The sequence below is a fragment of the Mirounga leonina genome, unplaced genomic scaffold (genome assembly GCF_011800145.1).
Source record: "Mirounga leonina isolate KUSES-001 unplaced genomic scaffold, KU_Mleo_1.0 Mir_166, whole genome shotgun sequence".
Lineage (NCBI taxonomy): Eukaryota > Metazoa > Chordata > Mammalia > Carnivora > Phocidae > Mirounga > Mirounga leonina.
In genome coordinates, this window is record NW_023270418.1 from 24,125,277 (window position 1) to 24,143,544 (window position 18,268).

The following is an 18,268-nucleotide window of genomic DNA, read 5'->3' on the forward strand; positions in this document are numbered from 1 at the left end:
GGGTTGCCTGAAAGGGCTTTTGAGATCTTGGAGAGCTCTCAGAAGGCCCAAAGTAGGCATTTAGGGTTAACTAGGGTCTGAGTGTAAGCCTCAGGAGCTGGGGAGACTGCTGGCTTGTTTGTTGCTAGGACAGTGGCTGGGGCTGAGCAGGCCTGTGGTAATAGTGAACAAATGAATACTGCAAAAGAGTATTTAAAAGCACGTTTGGTTCAGGGGCACTTGGGTGGCTCAGTCGGTTGGGCATCTGCCTTTGGCTTGGGTCATGGTCCTGGGGTGCTGGGACCGATCCCTGCATTGGGCGCCCTGCTCGGTGGGGAGTCTGCTTCTCCCTCTCCCTCTAACCCTCCCCCTGCTGGTGCACTCTATCTCTCTCAGATGAATAAATTTTTTAAAAATCTTAAAAAAAATAAAAGCAGATTTGGCTCAGGCAACCTGACAGAGAATTCTCAAGGCAGACCACTCCTGGGTGTTTAAGCATGTAAACTCAGCTGGGAACACTTTCTTCTTCCCTCCTATCTTTGCCCCCAGGACTTAAAAACAAAACTAAAATATCCCCCATTGTTTCGTGTTACTGTGTTCTAGACAATCTGCTAACTACTTTATAGACATCATCTGTTTTAATCTTGACTTCAACCCTGAAAGGTAAGCATCATCATTCCCATTTTACAGATGAGAAACTGAGATTTAGAGAGATTGAGCAATTTGCCCAAGGTTGCACAACAAGTAAATTGCAGAGCTGAGATTTGAACCCTAACCTGAGGGACAGGACAGGGACAGCTCCTATTTGCTCATCAATGTTCTGATTTTGGAACAAGTCTTATCACTCACCATTCCCCCAAATACCCACTACACAACTGAGGAGTGTCTCCAAGTAGCAGAGGCCTCTCGCTCAAAATCATGTGGCCTTGATATTATCTAGCCATTACATTAATAGAAGTAGAACTGCTGTCTTTGGGGCACCTGGGTGGCTCAGTCGGTTAAGCATCTACCTTTGGCTCAGGTCATGAGCTCAGGGTCCTGGGATTGAGCCCCACATGGGGCTCTCTGCTCAGCAGGGAGTCTGCTTCTCCCTCTCCCTCTGCCTTTGCCTCCCACTCATGCTCTTTCTCTCTCAAATAAAATCTTAAAAAAAAACCCAAAAAACTGTCTTCCACAATTAAGGTGGCAAAAGTTCTCTATTTGCCTGGACTTTCATTCGTCTCTTTATCTATCTTCCTCATTTTACATTTAGGAAAGTCAAGTTCTAGAAGTGGTGAACAGGATGTGTTCTGTTATTCTGATGTATTTAGTATTTCCAAGAGCTATTGTTGCATTAGAGAAATACAGAATGATTTTTATAAATCATTCTTCTGTCCTTGGAAACAAATATTTGAAGTACATGAGTTATAATATCATCAAGAACCTAAAGAGAGGGGCGCCCGGGTGGCTCCGTCATTAAGCGTCTGCCTTCGGCTCAGGTCATGATCCCAGGATCCTGGGATCAAGCCCAGCATCGGGCTCCCTGCTCTGCTTCTCCCTTTCCCACTCCCCCTGCTTGTGTTCCCTCTCTAGCTGTGTCTCTCTCTGTCAAATAAATAAATAAAATCTTTTTAAAAAAAAAGAATCTAAAGAGAGCTGAGGGTCTGGAAACCAGGAGGCTGAGATTGATGCCCAACCTTGTTTTTCTTGATTAAATATGAGAGTTACACAGTTCTCTGGGCTTCTCATTTTTCTCTACCTGGTTTACCCTCCCAAGGATATCTTGTAGGTAATTTGGGGGGACAAATATGGATTTCTGTGAAACACTTGGACCTCCAGGAATGGTATCAGATATATCCACCAAAGCTTGGCCTAGGAAAGCAATGACGATTCAAAGATAGAACTTTCCTTTGCAGGCATATTTGTGCTTCACTGACATTGCATTTTTTACACACTGGAGGTTTGTGGCAACCCTGCATTGAGCAAGTTGATCGGCGCCATTTTCCCAACAGCATTTGCTCACTTCGTGTCTCTGTGCCATGTTTTGGTAATTCTCAAAACATTTCAAACCTTTTCATTATCATTATGGTTATCTGTGATCAGTGATTACAACTTGCTGGAAGCTCAGGTGATGGTTAGCATTTTTTAGCAATAAAGTATTTTTAAGTTAAGATGTGTACTTTTTTTTACACATAATGCTATTGCACATTGAATAGACTACAGTTTAGTGTAACCATAACTTCTATATGCACTAGAAAACCAAAAAATTCATTTGATTCACTTTATTGAGCTATTTGCTTTATTGCAGGGATCTGAACCAAACCCACAGTGTCTCCAAGGTATGCCTGGATTTACTTCCTGCCAGAAATCTCTCCTCTTTATACAGGGAGTTCTGGAGTGAGAATAATGTGGGAACCCATTAGACTCAATAGCTTTTCTCCCTTCCCTTCACCTTTCCTGCCCCTTACCTCAAATCTCTGAGACCATGAGGGGCTCTTCCTCCATCCCTTGAAGAACAAAACCTCTGACCAGGCTGTGCCCGAGGTCAGGCGAGTGAGGAGAGGAAAGTGCACACCCCATTGTGGCCAAGACGAAGGCCACAAAAGCCATCTTGATCCTTTGACCTACATTGACGCTGAGTCTGTTGCTTTGGTGTCCCTGACTTTGGCAGTGTGGTTAGTCTAACTCTCTGCCCCCACCTTGAATTGAGCTTTGATGAAAAAGTAGTAGGAGTCTAGGCCTCTCCCTGGAGATTTGGGGTTTTTATCTTGGAAAAGCATCAACCAAACTAGCAGGGCAGGAGATCTGGATTCCTGTGGCTTGGGCTAACTTAGGTCCAAAGAAACCAAGTGCCTATGATCATCATCTTCATTCCGCAAATGTGGCCATGCCCTCTGGATTCCCTTCTCTCGCTCGTTCTCCCAGTTAGGCTGGCTGGCAGGTTACCTGCTCTTGCTCTACCATTAACTTGTCTCTCCATATGTAAAATGCTTTGGTGTACAGAATACCTGTGGACTGCTGCCACCTGGCTGGTCTAAAACCTTTTGGCTTTGGTCCGCGCAGTAGCAAAACAACCTTTACACATCAGTGTATTTCCTCTGCCTTGGGATCCCGAGATTTGCCTCTCTGGTTTTCTGATGGGCTAAGAGAGCCTCATCCGGGCTCATCTCTCCCAGACCACTGCTTTGGTATATCAGGATTCATTTGGTTGCCTTGATTGTGTATCTGGAACATTTGTCTTGGCTTCCTATAACAGGATGACCAGAGTTGTGTGCAATCCTGGATGACAGAGTAGTAAGGCCTGTGGGTTGCTATGATGTATTCTTCTCCATATACTGCAAGACTGAGTTTGCCTTAGTAGTGCTTCCAGATATTCTGTGGATGGTCTTTGGGCATATTGTGGCAAATGTTACCATGCCAGAGAACTTCAGCAGATTTAACCAGCTTTGAAATGACTCGTTCTTGTGGATTTTCATACCCAAGGAAAACCAAACTAAGAAGGCTGATCAAGGTGCCCCTCTTGTTCTCTTCTCACCAACCATTTTTCAAACCAGTAAAGCTCCTTTAGCCAAAATGTTGTAGCTGGGTATCTTTCACCCAGGAAAAACTTTGTAGAAACAGTGATCTTAAAATGTCACCCCCAGAGGTTAGTGGCCTGCGCACCCATAACACTGACTCAGCTCTTTGTAAGAGCTGCTCTGCTGAGACGAAGTCCGAAACCCTGGGAAGGGCCAAAGAGAGAGCAATACCTTCCCACACAGGGACCTAATGTGTTCCTCTCCGTTTCAACTTCAGATTTGCTGACCATGAGAGAGTATCACTGCTTGCTGCAATTGCTATGTCCGGATTTCCCGCTGGAGCTCACTCAGAAAGCAGCCAGGTATGTCCCCGGGGCTCTAGAAGCCAGTTCAGCCCTCTGTGTGCCAGGGCTTCTTAGAGAAACCAGAAATGTATACAAACAAACAAACCATTAGGAAGAATAAAAAACCATTAGGGAGAAACTGGCATTTGGAGGGGGGGGTCTATTTGGAATTTGCCCCAAAACATAATACTCACTTTCTGCCATTTCCAAAGGGAAGCCAAATGATCCTTTGTGGTTTCTGTGGGGAGACTTCGGGTCTGCAGATAGAGTTGAGGGGTGGTGAGATGAAGAGGCAAACACACACACATACACACACAGAAACCTCTAGAGAATATCCTGAGAAGAGAAGAGACAAGAGTTGGCAGAGACCAGTGAAGGAGCGGATTGAGGTTGGAGACTGGAAAGGCATGAAGGTGATAAAGCCTATCTGAGGGAAGGATAAATTGTATTATTTCTGCTAAAAGATTCTCAAGATTAGTCCAGAACCAGGAAGACTTGGCAGAAATAGTTTAGAACCCCCTAATTTCTGCATTTGGTTTCACAGTCATTCACATTTTTTAACCAAATGAGGTCTTTGGACTATGCCTCCGTTAACTTCCTTAACACGGAATTTGAGCTAAGGTTGCAAATGGAAGGATTTCAAAAATTGTGTTGTCTGAAATTGTCAGAAAAGAGGATTTTTAGGAAAACTGTTGTACTATATGTGATGGATACCTGTCCTTATACATTTGTCCAAAGCTAGAGAACATACAACAGCAGGAGTGAAGGGTAATGTAAAGTACGGACTTTGGGTGATGATGATATATCAGCGTAGGTTCATCAGTTGTAAGAAACATTCCACTCCGGCGCAGTGCGGGATATTAACAATGGAGAAGGCTGTGCGTGATGGGAGCAGGGAGCATATGGGAGATCTCTGCACCTTCCCCTCCATGTTGCTGTGAACCTAAAACTGCTCTAAAAAAGTAAAGTCTTAATAATATTTTTTTAAATGCCCATCTTACCTAAATCATAATGTATGCATTTACCGTCATTGTTTCATTTAAATTCATTTACTTTAATTATCTCCCTTAATCCTTATAAAAACTGTTACCTTCCTATTTCCTGAAGAGGAAACTGATATAACTCAAAAACAAAACAAAAACAAAACAAAACAAAAAAACGAACAGGAAGCGGAGGCTCAAAGAGGTCAAGTATATGGCCTGAATTTACTGATAGCTTGGAAGTAGCAGAGGCATGACTTGAACCCAAGACTGCCTGAATCCAGAGACTTTGCTCTTAACCTCCTCACGCTCCTACCTGCTCGTATTGTGAAATCATTTCTTCGTGGTGGTTCAACCCACTGAAACCACAGCTGCATTGGCTATACTATCCCCAGAACCCTCTCAGTCCTTCTGAAATGAGCCAACCAGCTCCTCTGCCAACTAAAGAGATGGGAAGTCCTCTGCTGCCAACGATGGGCTCCAGCCTCACACTGGGGCAGGCTGTTTGCCGGTCACGGCTCATGCACTGATTTTGCTGGTCAAAACTTTGCCATGTGCAAAACTTGTTTAGTGATCACATACCCCAAAATCTTTTTCCCCCCCATTGTTCAGTGGATACTTAACTCTTCCAGGGGCAATCGGCCATTGGTAAAAGCTGCAGTTCAACTTTTATCATTTTAACTTGCCTATTATCCAAAGGAGATTTAGATTTTTTTCCCCCATAGTTGAAAATAAAATGTGGGAGATTATCTCTTGCAATTTAAAAGCAGCCAAGTAAGGGCGCCTGGGTGGCTCAGTTGGCTAAGTGTCTGCCTTCAGCTCAGGTCATGATCTCAGGGTCCTGGGATCGAGTCCCACATTGGGCTCCCTGTTCAGCAGGGGGCCTGCTTCTCCCTCCCTCCCTCTGCCTACAGCGCCCTCTGCTTATGTGCTTGCGTTCTCTCTCTCTGTCTCCGTCAAATAAATAAATAAAATCTTTTACAAATAAATAAATAAATAAGTAAAAGCAGCCAAGTAGAGTTATCTTGAGATTTCTTTCTTTTTTTTTTTTTTAAAGATTTTATTTATTTATTTGAGAGAGAGAGAATGAGAGACAGAGAGCACGAGAGGGAAGAGGGCAGAGGGAGAAGCAGACCCCCTGCTGAGCAGGGAGCCTGATGCGGGACTCAATCCCGGGACTCCAGGATCATGACCTGAGCCGAAGGCAGTCGCTTAACCAACTGAGCCACCCAGGCGCCCCTATCTTGAGATTTCTAATGACAGCTCCCCTTGGGGTCAGATCACTTTAAGGAAGATTCAGCCCCAAAATTTTAGGGGGAAAACTCGGTACTCTTAAAGATCGTACTATGATTTCTACATAGCCGGATGATAAAAATCAACTGTGATCTTTAACTGAAGAATTCCTAGAGAACAGTTAGTGTGTGTGTGTGCACTACATGAGGGCAGGCAGGATCTATACCAGACTTGTTTGCTGCTGGATGCCTGTCGCTCAGCACAGTTCCTAGATGCATGCTACACACTCTGTCTCCTGACTGCATGAACATATGAATGACATCCCTTGTCAGGCATTTTACATGGTTCTAATAGTCCATGGTTCTAAGTAACTCTAAGAACAAAAATCAGCAACTGTATCCTATATTCATTTGTTCATTCACTTATATATTCATCACAAATTTTTCACAGCTTTTTGGGGATACAATTCACATACCATCTCATTCACCCATTTAGATTATAAAATTCAATGGCTTTTGGTATATTCACAGAGGATATTCATACCCATCACCACAGTTAATTTTGGAACATTTTAATTACCCCCAGAAGAGATCCTGCACTCCTTAGCCATTACTCCCCAATTCCTCCCTCGTCCCCAGCCCTGGGCAAGCACTAATCTGCTTTCCGTCTCTATAAATTTGCCTGTTCTCGATCTTTCAAATAAATCCAGTCATGTAAGATGTGGTCCTTTGTGACCAGTTTCTTTCACTTAGCGTCATGTTTTCAGGGCTCATTTCTGTCATAGCAGGTGTCAGTAGGTTTCATCAGATGTTTCTGGAGTGCTGATTTCGTGCCAGGAGCTCTTATGCTCCTGGCAGATAAAGTTCGGGCCCCTCGAGGAGCTTAACATTGGGCTCCATTGCTGCCTGCCACCACTCTGTGACATCTCCCCTTGGTTTCTGACCTCCTTTTCTGAAAGGTGGATGGCAAGTTAATGAGGGTGACCTTCTGGACAATTTTCAACCCCCAGCAGCCACAGCTTTGCACTTGTCCCGCCCATCTCCCATACCCTCCCAACAATCTGATACGTGTAAGTACGCAAAATTAGAACAGAAGTCACACAGTCATCTCCAATTCATGGATTCTTTTTTTTTTTTTTAAGATTTTATTTATTTATGTGGCAGAGAGAGACACAGCGAGAGAGGGAACACAAGCAGAGGGAGTGGGAGAGGGAGAAGCAGGCTTCCTGCAGAGCAGGGAGCCCGATCATGACCTGAGCCGAAGCCAGACGCTTAACGACTGAGCCACCCAGGCGCCCCTCCAATTCACGAATTCTTACAATTATTGATACCAGCCGACTTCTGGAGTGGCGTTCCCCTAGCTGTGGCCAGAAGTGAAGCTTATCCCCTCCTCACCAAAACGCCTACTGTGTGACAGAAAATTTAGCCCTTTCCAGGAGGAGGAGGAAGCCCTGTAGCCAGTCCTCGTCAGTAGCAGTGCGAGGGGACTCTGAGGATGCGAGGATAAACAACAGAAGGGCCCAGTGCTCGGGGCGCCTGGGTGGCTCAGGTGGTTGGGCATCCGCCTTCGGCTCGGGTCATGATCTCAGGGTCCTGGGATCGAGCCCCACATCGGGCTCCCAGCTCGGCAGGGAGTCTGCTTCTCCCTCTCCCTCTGCCTCTCACCCTCCTTGTGCTCTCTTTCCCTTTCTCAAACGAGTAAAGAACAAATCTTTAAAAAAAAGAAGGGCCCAGCGCAATCCTCGGGGTACTGGCTATGAAATTAGAGGTGAATTCAGGACTGGGGGAAGTTTGTTGGCTCCCTGTGTATCAGGCTTTTGGGTCAACCCCGCCTCCCCAGGGCCATTCTTTTCCCACTCTGCTCCAACTGGTGTGTGTATAGAAAAAAATTGTATATATCCCAGAAAGTGTTCTCTAATAGTTTAAGCTATTCATATTTTGTCCTGAAGGTCAAGATCCCAACTTCCTCACACACAAGACCAGGCTTCTGATCAAAATCACAGTGGGGGGTGGTCAGGCCTCCAAGGCAACTACTGTTGCCAGAAGGGGCCTTGCATTCCTCCGTCTCATGGCTGGGCTGACTTTATTCGGGTCCCCGAGGTCTGGGGACAGGCGGCAGAAGGAGGCTCCAGTCTGTGATGATGTGTGCAGAGAAGAATGTCATCCACAGGCAGCTGTGCTCCAGAGCCTGTTTGGGGACCTGGCGTCTCACGTGTGCCTGGCTTAGGGGCCACGAGCACTGTGCTCGGGCCCTGGGGCAGCAGGTGTGAGCGGGAAGCACAGGAAAGGAAAGACAGCAAATGGGCTGCAGGACAGGCCTACCCACAGATGCCCCCCACCTCATGCATTCCCGCAGCAGTGGAGGGCATTAAGTAGGTTTGTTTTTGTTTTGTTTTGTTTTGTTTTGACAGAGAGAGAGACACACACAGCAAGAGAAGGAACACAAGCAGGGGGAGTGGGAGAGGGAGAAGCAGGCTTCCTGCTGAGCAGGGAGCCCGATGCGGGGCTCGATCCTAGGACCCTGGGATCACGACCTGAGCCGAAGGCAGACGCTTAACGACTGAGCCACCCAGGCGCCCCGCATTAGGTAGTTTTATCCTTAAATCTCTGTCTCCATCCCCCATGGACTGTGAGGCTTTCCCTGAAGGTGAGGAGCATGCAGTTGGAGCCAGACTTCTTGAGCTCAAATCCCCGTTTCACAGTTTACCAGCTTGTGCCCTTGGGAAAGTTATTTAATGTTTTTGAGCCTCAGTCTCCTCATTTGTCAAATGGAAATAATAATAGTTGTCATAATTGAAGAAGTATGTCATGTGCTTAAAGTAATGCCTGGTACAGAGTAAACTTTCAATGTTAGAAGTGGTAGTACTAACCCTGACCTGTAAGAGCACAAGCATCATGGCCTTGGAAAGACCAGACGGTCCATGCCACTGGTGTGCTATTAACTGGATGACCTTGAGGATTTCTCATAACTTCTCTAAGCCTTGTTTCCATATCTGTAAAATGGGGAATAATAGACAATAACTCATAGGATGGTGTAAGTTTTAACAACAACAACAAAATTATATATATATTATATATAACATAATATACATATAATATATGATATACATATATATTACATATTATATAGTATACATATATAACATAATATATATAATTTTGTTGTATACATACATTGTATATATATAGTTTGGCACATTGTACACCTTCAATATATAATAGTTTCTTGCTGTTAAAATAATGTTGGCATTATTTTTACCAGATTTTTAAAAAAATAAACGAGAATTTCCTCAGCTCCCTAAGGCAGTTATTTCTGGCCTTTTTTCACTTCAGAACACTAAGAAAAAAATATACATATAACAAGAAGTCAGTAGAGATAGAACTGCCCGTGATTAGCCTGCAGGCTCTGGCCCCTTCCCTCCTGGGCCAAGAGGATCATCACACCTGTAACCCATTCAAGGTGCAAGTGACATGGGGTCACCTGCAAGGCTTATTAAAGCCCAGATGGCGCATTCCATCCCCAAAGTTTGGTGAATCCTAGGTGGGTCTCTAAAATTCATATTCCAAAAGCTTCCCAGGTGACGCTGACAGTCTGGGACGACACTGGGAGAAGTACTGATTCAGGGTATTGCGGGCCAGTCTCAACCTGGCGTTTTTAGAATTCATTGCATCAAAAGGAATTACATTTCCTTCTCTCTCTTGTCATCTAAAACACGATTTAACTCACTTCTCCCTCACCGAAGCCCAATTCCCTAATGAGTAATACATGTTTAATAGGGAAAGCTCTTTTATCATGGTTATGTGCTAAATACACATAGTGACCCGAAAACACACAAGCTCCTTAGGAATCTGGTTTTAGACATAGCAACTCACCCCCATTTAAGAGGGTCACTTTTCAGCTGGCCCCTGTGTCACAAAGGCCAGATACCTAATGGTGAAGGACTTAAGTGCTGGAGCCAGACAGCCTGGGACTCAAATCCCAATTCTTTCACTTACTGGCTTGCGATACTGACCAATTTCTCTAAGCCTCAATTTCTTCATCTGTAAAATGGAAATAATAATAACACCTGCCCCATAAAATTGTTTTTAGGATTTAATGAAATAATGCATGTAAAATGCCTGTCACGCGGCCCTCAAAAAATATCACCTATTTTAAGAAATTGTAACGAGTGAATGGGGAGTGGTTCCTGTATTCATTTTTCAAATGTTTCCTGAGCATCTACTATCTGCCAAACTTCATGCCTTGCACTGAGGAGACAGCTTTATGCTTTCTTAATGTCTGTCTTACTTTATGCCTCTCCCTGGCAATATCTTTCCGCCTAGATATCTTCCCCGGCTTGCCCCAAAGAGCTTTTGCCAAAACAGACCATCCTTTCCTTCTCCATTCTTTCATTCACCAAATAGATATCAAGTGCCTCTTATGTGCTGGTCCTTATCCTTGTGAAGAGGCTAACGGGAAGCCAATTAGATGTCATTCTACCACTCAAGGAGCTTACAAACTGATAGAGCTGCAGACATTAAATAAATGAAGTGCCAAGTGCTATAGGAACACACAAACAGGAGACTAGACCTAACCTGGGGAATCATGAAAGGCTTTTCCATGAGTAAGAGACGTTGAGTTTGGGGCCTAAAGGATTAGTAAGAGATGACCATGCCCTAACAGCTAAGAAGACTTAGTTACGAGGTCACCATAACTAAGATAGTATGGTCCTAGGGGCGCCCGGGTGGCTCAGTCGTTAAGCATCTGCCTTCGGCTCAGGTCATGATCCCAGGGTCCTGGGATCGAGCCCCACATCGGGCTCCCTGCTCTGCGGGAAGCCTGCTTCTCCCTCTACCAGTCCCTCTGCTTGTGTTCCCTCTCTCGCTGTGTCTCCCTCTGTCAAATAAATAAAATCTTAAAAAAAAATAATAATTTAAAATTAAAAAAAATTAAAATAAAAAAAAAAGATAGTATGGTCCTAGAGTAAGGACAGACAAATGCATCACAGCAGACAGGCCAAAGCAGACCCACGCATTTATAAAAACGTGATATATAAAAAGATAACATCGCAGAGCAGTAGGGAAAAGGATGATTCAATAAGCATTGATGGGGCAATTTGTTACTCACATAGGAAAAAATAAAGTTAGGTTCCTACTTCATATCATATTCAGAAGTCAGTTTCACATAGATGACAGACCTACATGTGGAGGGCAAAACTATAATATTCTTAGAAGAGAGGAAAATATATTTATGGCTAACAGGTATCTTAAGATACAAAAAGCCAAGAGGTACCTGGGTGGCTCAGTCAGTTAAGCATCTGACTCTTGGTTTTGGCTTGGGTCATGACCTCATGGCTCCTGAGACTGAGCCCCACGTGGGGCTCTGTGCTCAGCGGGGAGTCGGCTTGGATATTCTTCCCTCTGCCCTCCCCCCACTCTCTCTTTTCTCTCTCTCTCTCTGAAATAAATGAATAAATCTTTTTTTAAGAAAAAGATTTAAAATTTTCTGCTCAACCAAAGATAGCATAAACAAAGTTGAAAGACAAGCCAGAGACTAGAAGAGGATATTTATGTGTGTAACTAACAATAGATTGGTCTGCAGAATTTTTAGTCTAAAGAAGTTTTGATGAAGAACTACAAATCAATAAGGAAAAGATGAAGAACCTTAGTACAAAAATAGTCCAAGGATATGAGCAGGCAATACACAGAAAACCCTAACAGCTAATAAGCACGTGGGCATGTTTTCGTGCCCAAACTCACTAGGAATCAGGGAAATGCCAATTAAATCGAGATGCCACTTTACATCAAATGACAAAAATTTTGAAGTCTGATAACACAAGCATCAGTGAGGATGTGAAACTCTCATAAAGTGCTGGTGGAAGTATAAATTGGTACCATCACGTTGAGGCAATTTAGGAAGATCTAAAAAAGTTCACAAGTAGGGGTGCGTGGCTGGCTCAGGCATTAAGCGTCTGCCTTCGGCTCAGGTCATGATCCCGGGGTCCTGGGATCGAGCCCATGTCGGGCTCCCTGCCCAGTTTACAGGTATACCTGGTTATAAGGAAATACGCAGCATTGTTTGTAATAGCTACCATTGGAGTGCTCTGCACACCCCTCCGCAGAAGAAAGGGCAAAGTGTGGTATCTTCATACTGCTCGACGGTGTACAGCACGAAAATGGGTACAGGTAGAAATATATGCAGCAACACTGATATCTCTCAGACTATCAAGTTCCAGAATGATAGAGTTTGAAAACAAACAAAACAAAGCAGATAATGTTTTAAGAATATAGGCATTTCTGTGAGTTATTATGGTATAAAAAACACACAGACGGATACTCAACCCCCAAGTTCCCATAGCGCTCCTGGAGGAAGAAGGGTGGAGGGGTGGGGTGAGGGAGGGGTGCACAGATGGTCTCAATGGCGTGTGTAATCTTTTCCAAAGCTTTTCCAAACTGAAGCAAGGATGGCAAAATGGTAAGGTTTGATGAATTGGCTAGGGGTCCACAGGTGTTTGTTATGTTATTCTGTGTCATTTTCTGACATTTTAAATATGTCATTTACAACAAGAGGGACGGGCAGGATGGAGGTAGAGAGTGATGGACACGAAGAGCAGTCGAAGGGAAATCAGCAGCCTGGAAGAGACGCCAGGCTCTCACTAGTGATGACCTAGAGGAGCTTCAAGAAGCCAGTGGTTCTTGGAGTTTGAGGAGTTTGGGGACCAGAAGGGGAAATGAGAGTCCCACAAGGCCATGCACTGGATTTGGTATTTATCCTAAGAGCGAGAAACAGTTGGCCCCCCGCTGCCAGGCTTCTCGGGAGGGGCGGGGAGAATGAGGTTGAAATGGCTATGCTAGGGCCTTCAAGATCTGTGCGGAGAGAAGCAGTATGGGGGCCTCAGCTTCCCAGCCCTCCTGGGGCGGGTGCTCTACACTGCGAACAAACTCCGAGAGTGGAAGAAGGGACAGCGTCCCCAGTAAGGTGGTATTGCCACTAGAGAGGATGGAGCCTCCGTGTTCTGTCCGGGTACAGCTGTGATTAGAGTCAGAGAGACCTGTGTCTGAATTACAGCCCCTGCCCTTGGCCAAGTTTCTGAATCTTTCTGAACCTGTGTGTTCTCAGTGAAGATATTCCTTGAGCTGACCTCATAGGATTAATATGAGAAGGAAATGAAATGACAGATGTATGTTCCTTACTGTTAAGTATGTCGCTTACTGACACAGTAAGGCCCTAATGAATATTAACCATTGTTAGTTGATTGTCTGCACTCTCTGGATCAAGCTGCTTAGGCACCGCAGGGCAGGTGGGGTTTGGGGTACCCTAGAGGTGCATGCTGGAGCCAGGGGAGAGCCGTGGCCCGGACGTCCCAAGCGGCTCTGCGGGCCTGGACTTGCGGCAGCTCGTGCAGCATGAGGGTGCACCCCCCACAGTCCAGAAGAGGGGCGACCCTAAGGAAGCGTCCCAGGAAACCTCAGCAGCAGCTTCTTCCCCTCCCCCACCTGCAGAAGGTGGCCAGCAGGTGGTTTCATCCTCACTCGTGGATACAAAAGCACAGCCCGCCGAGGTGCATCCTGAGTCCCAGCACACTTGGGGACCCACCTCACCCATGAAAGACACCGGCCGTCTGACCTCCTAAAAGAGGTGTTGTCATGGAAGGTGGCTCTTCTTTCTGGCCCTGGCAGAGGGCTGGCTTCCCCCCAAAGTGGGCTCGAAACTAGATAGCTGGCTTCCGCTGAGAGCCTCCCCGTGGTTGGGTGCTGGTAGCGCTCGCTTCCTCCGAGCTCTATTTTTACTTGCTATTTTGAGCTCTTCCAGCACCTTAAGCCAACTAGAATACACTTATTGATAGCAACTCATGCTTATTTTGAGTGTTCATTATACATGGAACACAGTGCATCATCATATGGACTTTTCACCAGAATCCTGTGAAATGGGAACTATGATCACCTCCTCTCTTACACGAGGACACTGAGGCTCAGAGAGACACGATAACATGGCCAGTGTGCAGTGGAGCTGGCCCCTGACCCCCAGGCTGCTGGCAACGCAGAACGCCAGGCAGACGGGGCAGCTCGCGCCCTGAGTCCGGGGACACTGACCCGGGCCGTGAAGAGGAAGTTGGCAAGTCAGTAGGTTCGGACTGAAAGCTGTCCTCGGCACTCACGTAACCCCTGGCCAGCCAGCCCGTCCCAGCTATTGGAAGCGGGCGAGGGAGGGAGAGAGGGGCCAGCCCCCTCGGGGTTAGCTCCGACCCTGCCAAGTGTCCTTTCTTCATTCCAGAATGTTGCCTGCCCCAGACTCCACCCTCCACATGGTTCTGCTCAGAGCCCACCTGAACTGCACTGCCTGACGTCTCTCCCACGGCCCCTCACTCCAGTCCTGCGGCATGGCCTGCAAGGATCCTTGCAAGGTCTTGCTGGCAAGGGTTCCCTGCTGGCTCCATGTGGCTCCTCCAGGGGTCTGTTAGCAGGAGGCCTCTGACGGCAAGCGGTGCGGAGCCAATGGCCATCAAATGGAAAACAGCACATGTAGGTGACCTCGTTTCCAAGAGATTCCTTCGTGAGCCCTTTGGCAGCGGTGACAAGTGTGAGTCCAGGATGAAGGAGCTGCCTGTGGGACACAGGGCCTACAACCTGGGCTTGTCCCTGTCACCAAAGGCAAAGACAGGCCTGTCGTCTCCTGCCTGCCTTTCCCCACAGCTCTGCCAAGATTCCACTGCCAGATACCCAGAATGTTCATGGGTCCAAGCATTCGTCTGGAGATGGACAGTGCAACATGCCATATTTCTAAAGGCCTCTTTCTCTAAGTCTTTCAGACGTTTCGGCGGCCAAAGGCCCTCTGAACAGCAAACTACAGAACCAGCATTAACAGCAAAGCTGCCCGTTCTGTCCCACCCTTGGGACCACACACTCGGTCAGAGCTGGAAGAAGCTCTTTCATGCTTTTGGGAAGTATGAGCCTTCTGCTTAAATATCTCTAGCCACAGGCAGCTCACCCCCTCACAGAGTAGCTGTAATCACAGAGCTGAGCAGTCTGAACGTCTTCTAGGGCCAGACTTCAGATCCCTGTTACATCTTCCTCAGAGGCCGGTCTTCAAGAGTCAGGTCTCGGGGCGCCTGGGCGTCTGACTCTTGATTTCGGCTCAGGTCATGATCTCAGGGTCATGGAGACCTGCTTGGGATTCTCTCTCCCTCTGCACCCCCCTCCCCAAAAAAAAGAAAAGTCAGGTCTCAGCCCACACTTCCTCCTTAGTCTTTTCTTCTAAGCTAAAGGATCTAAATGCAGTCATTTGTCTGATGTCGTGGTTTGTAACTCACCACTCCTATTTCATGACTCTAGTTTGTTCCTCTTAAATGGAGTATCCAGATGTCAGCTGGCCAGGGGAAAAGAAAAGAGTACTGTGGCCCCTCTTATGTATTTATTCATGCTTTCCTTCATTCAACAAATATTTACTGAGTGCCTACCAAGGGCCCTGCACATGCTGGACCCTGGAGTCAAGCCACAAGCTGAGAGACAGAGGTCCCACCTGGTGGATGTTATGGTCCTGGGGCAAAGACAGACATGAACAGGATGAGATCACAGGGAACTGCGGAAGCTGGTAGCAGGGAGGCCTACTTCTACCTAGTGTGGAGTGGGGAAGGCTTCCCACAGCGGTGCTCTTTAGGCTACGATGTGAAGGAGCGGGCATTCGGTAGGTGAGGAGGGTGGCATGAAGGGTGGGGAGCGTTACAGGGAGGGGGACTGGCTGGTCTGAAGAGCACGAGGAAGGAGGGAGCATTGGGAAGATTATTAAGGGTCAGTGTGACTGGATTACAGTGGGGGAGGCTGCCTGTGGCCTCCAGTGCATCTAGAGGGATGAGGGGAGGCAGGGAGCGGATCACGTGGACTCATAAGTCAGAGTAAGAATGGCGGATCCTGGTCTAAGGTCAATGGGAAGCCCGTGAAGGGCTTTAAACAGAGTCGTAAAGTGGTCAAAATCGCATTTAAAAAAGTTTTTGTGACCACAGTGTGGATAGTCAACTAGAAGGAGGCAAGAGCCGTTGCAGAAAGCCAGGCAGGAGGGCATCCAGCGGCGCACAAGAAAGATGCGGAGGTGGGCATCGGAGGTGGCCGTGGACGTGGAGAGAAGTCGGCAGGCTCAAGAGGCACGTTAGCGGGGGATGGCTAGGACCTGGTGATTGCCGTGGGGCGGGCAAGGGAGGCCGTTTCCAGGAAGCCCACAAGACTTAAGGTCTCGGGCTAAGCAGAATAGGGGGTGGTGCTGCTGTTCCTGAGAACTGAGACCCAGGTGGCTGTTTTGGCAGCCAGTCACACTGCCCGTAGCTGAGAAAACCCCTCCGTCCTTTGCACACATTCTGCTGGGATCCAGCCACACGTCCCTTAGAAAGAGAAAGAGATCCCCTGCCACGGTCTGCTTCCCCCAACCACCCTGCTGATCCCTCCCGACCAATGTCAGTTCCAGCCCGCCGAAGAGCCGCCCTGCTGCCACGGAGCCTGCCACGCTTACGTGGTGGCTCTCCTGCCCTCTGACGGCTGCCCCTGCCCCAGATGCCCATCTTAAAAGAGGCTGCTAACGTTCACAGTATAGAATGGCCCCAACAGAGGCTGCAGGGCGCCTGTTTGCTGCTTCTAGTCCTCTCTGTGGCTGAGGGAGGAAGATGCTTATGGCAATTGGCTTCAAAGCCCTGGTGTGGCAGGGCCTGTCTCGGAAGCATGCTGATCAGCAAGAATTACAACTTCTGGAATTAGACAGTGGTGATGATTGCATAACTTTGTGAATATACTGAAAAACACTACGCTTTTAAAGGGGAATTTTACGGTATTTGAACTGTATCGCAATATAAATGAAGAAATAAAGAAAGAAATAGTACATGGAGGTAATTGCTATAAACAGGAGCACTGGGTCCAGGTTGATGATAAAGAAGAGAAGCCAAGTAACATCTTCAAAGGCTTTGGCTCCCCTTCGTGGTTTCCTGCTTGGGGACGTTCTCAGCTCAGTGCTTCTCCCTAGTAATTAACTTCAGGCCATTCGGGTTCTTAGCTGTCCTGGGAGTAGGGCAGGAAGGAAAGGTCACTGGCTTCTCTCTGCAGGGACCCTCTCCTCTCTGCTTGCGCCTGGGTTGGGAAAGCTTTGAGGTGGCTCTACCCACCCCCCACCCCCCACCCCCCGAGTGCTCTGGGAGAGCTCACTCTTCCTCTGAAGTTTGGGTGTCTTTGCTAACCGCAGTCTGCCCTACCTGCCTTCTCTCTGCCCTCTGTCGCCTCTCCCTCCCCATCCAGATATCAGAATCTGGGCTTTGTGCCCTCTCTCTTCCTTTTTGTCTGCCCCGGTTCTCGTGGGTTAGGAGAAATGGGGGCAACTACCTGGTCTATGGCTCTGCATTTGGTCCCGGGAGCCACTGATGGAGGGACCAGGGCGCCCCCCTGCGGCCATCAGCAGCATTGCTTCCTCCTGCCTTCTGGCCTTGAATTTTTTTCCAGCTGGAATTTCAATGTTCAACTCTGGTAGTTGGGGCAGATTTTTTTCTTCCCCAAGAGATACATGAGAAATATTAAGACCTTAGGGCGCCTGGGTGGCTCAGTTGGTTAAGCGACTGCCTTCAGCTCAGGTCATGATCCCAGGGTCCTGGGATCGAGTCCCGCATCGGGCTCCCTGCTCTGCGGGGAGCCTGCTTCTCCCTCTCCCACTCCCCCTGCTTGTGTTCCCTCTCTCGCTGTGTCTCTCTCTGTCAAATAAATAAATAAAATCTTAAAATAAAAAAAAAGAAATATTAAGACCTTAAAATAGGGGCACCTGGGTGGCTCAGTTGGTTAAGCGACTGCCTTCGGCTCAGGTCATGATCCCGGAGTCCCTGGATCAAGTCCCATATCGGACTCCCTGCTCAGCGGGGAGCCTGCTTCTCCCTCTGACCCTCCCCCCTCTCATGCTCTCTCTATCTCATTCTCTCTCTCAAATAAATAAATAAAATCTTAAAAAAAAAAAAGACCTTAAAATATAGGTGAAAAGAAAGAAAATAAATTAGCCATATAGATTAAGAAATAAAATGTTAGTGTTTATATTCTCTATCTTTATTTTATTTATTATTTATTTATTTATTTTTTTGGCATTTTAACACTTCTCTATCTTTAGACAGAGACAGTGTGAGGGGCGCCTGGGTGGCTCAGTCGGTTAAGCATCTGCCTTCAGCTCAGGTCATGATTCCAGGGTCCTGGGATGGAGCCGCGTGTCCAGCTCCCTGCTCACTGGGGAGTCTGCTTCTCCC

At 47.1% G+C, this 18,268-nt stretch overlaps 1 protein-coding gene across 1 annotated transcript in view; it reads left to right on the forward strand.

The window, feature by feature from the left end:
• Window positions 1–18,268, forward strand: part of CUNH11orf49 (chromosome unknown C11orf49 homolog) — a 182,928-nt gene that overhangs the window by 156,970 nt on the left and 7,690 nt on the right. Inside the window, exon 4 of the mRNA XM_035012734.1 lies at window positions 3,754–3,838. Coding sequence (XP_034868625.1) covers window positions 3,754–3,838 — 85 coding nt within the window. The remainder of the gene's footprint in view (window positions 1–3,753; window positions 3,839–18,268) is intronic.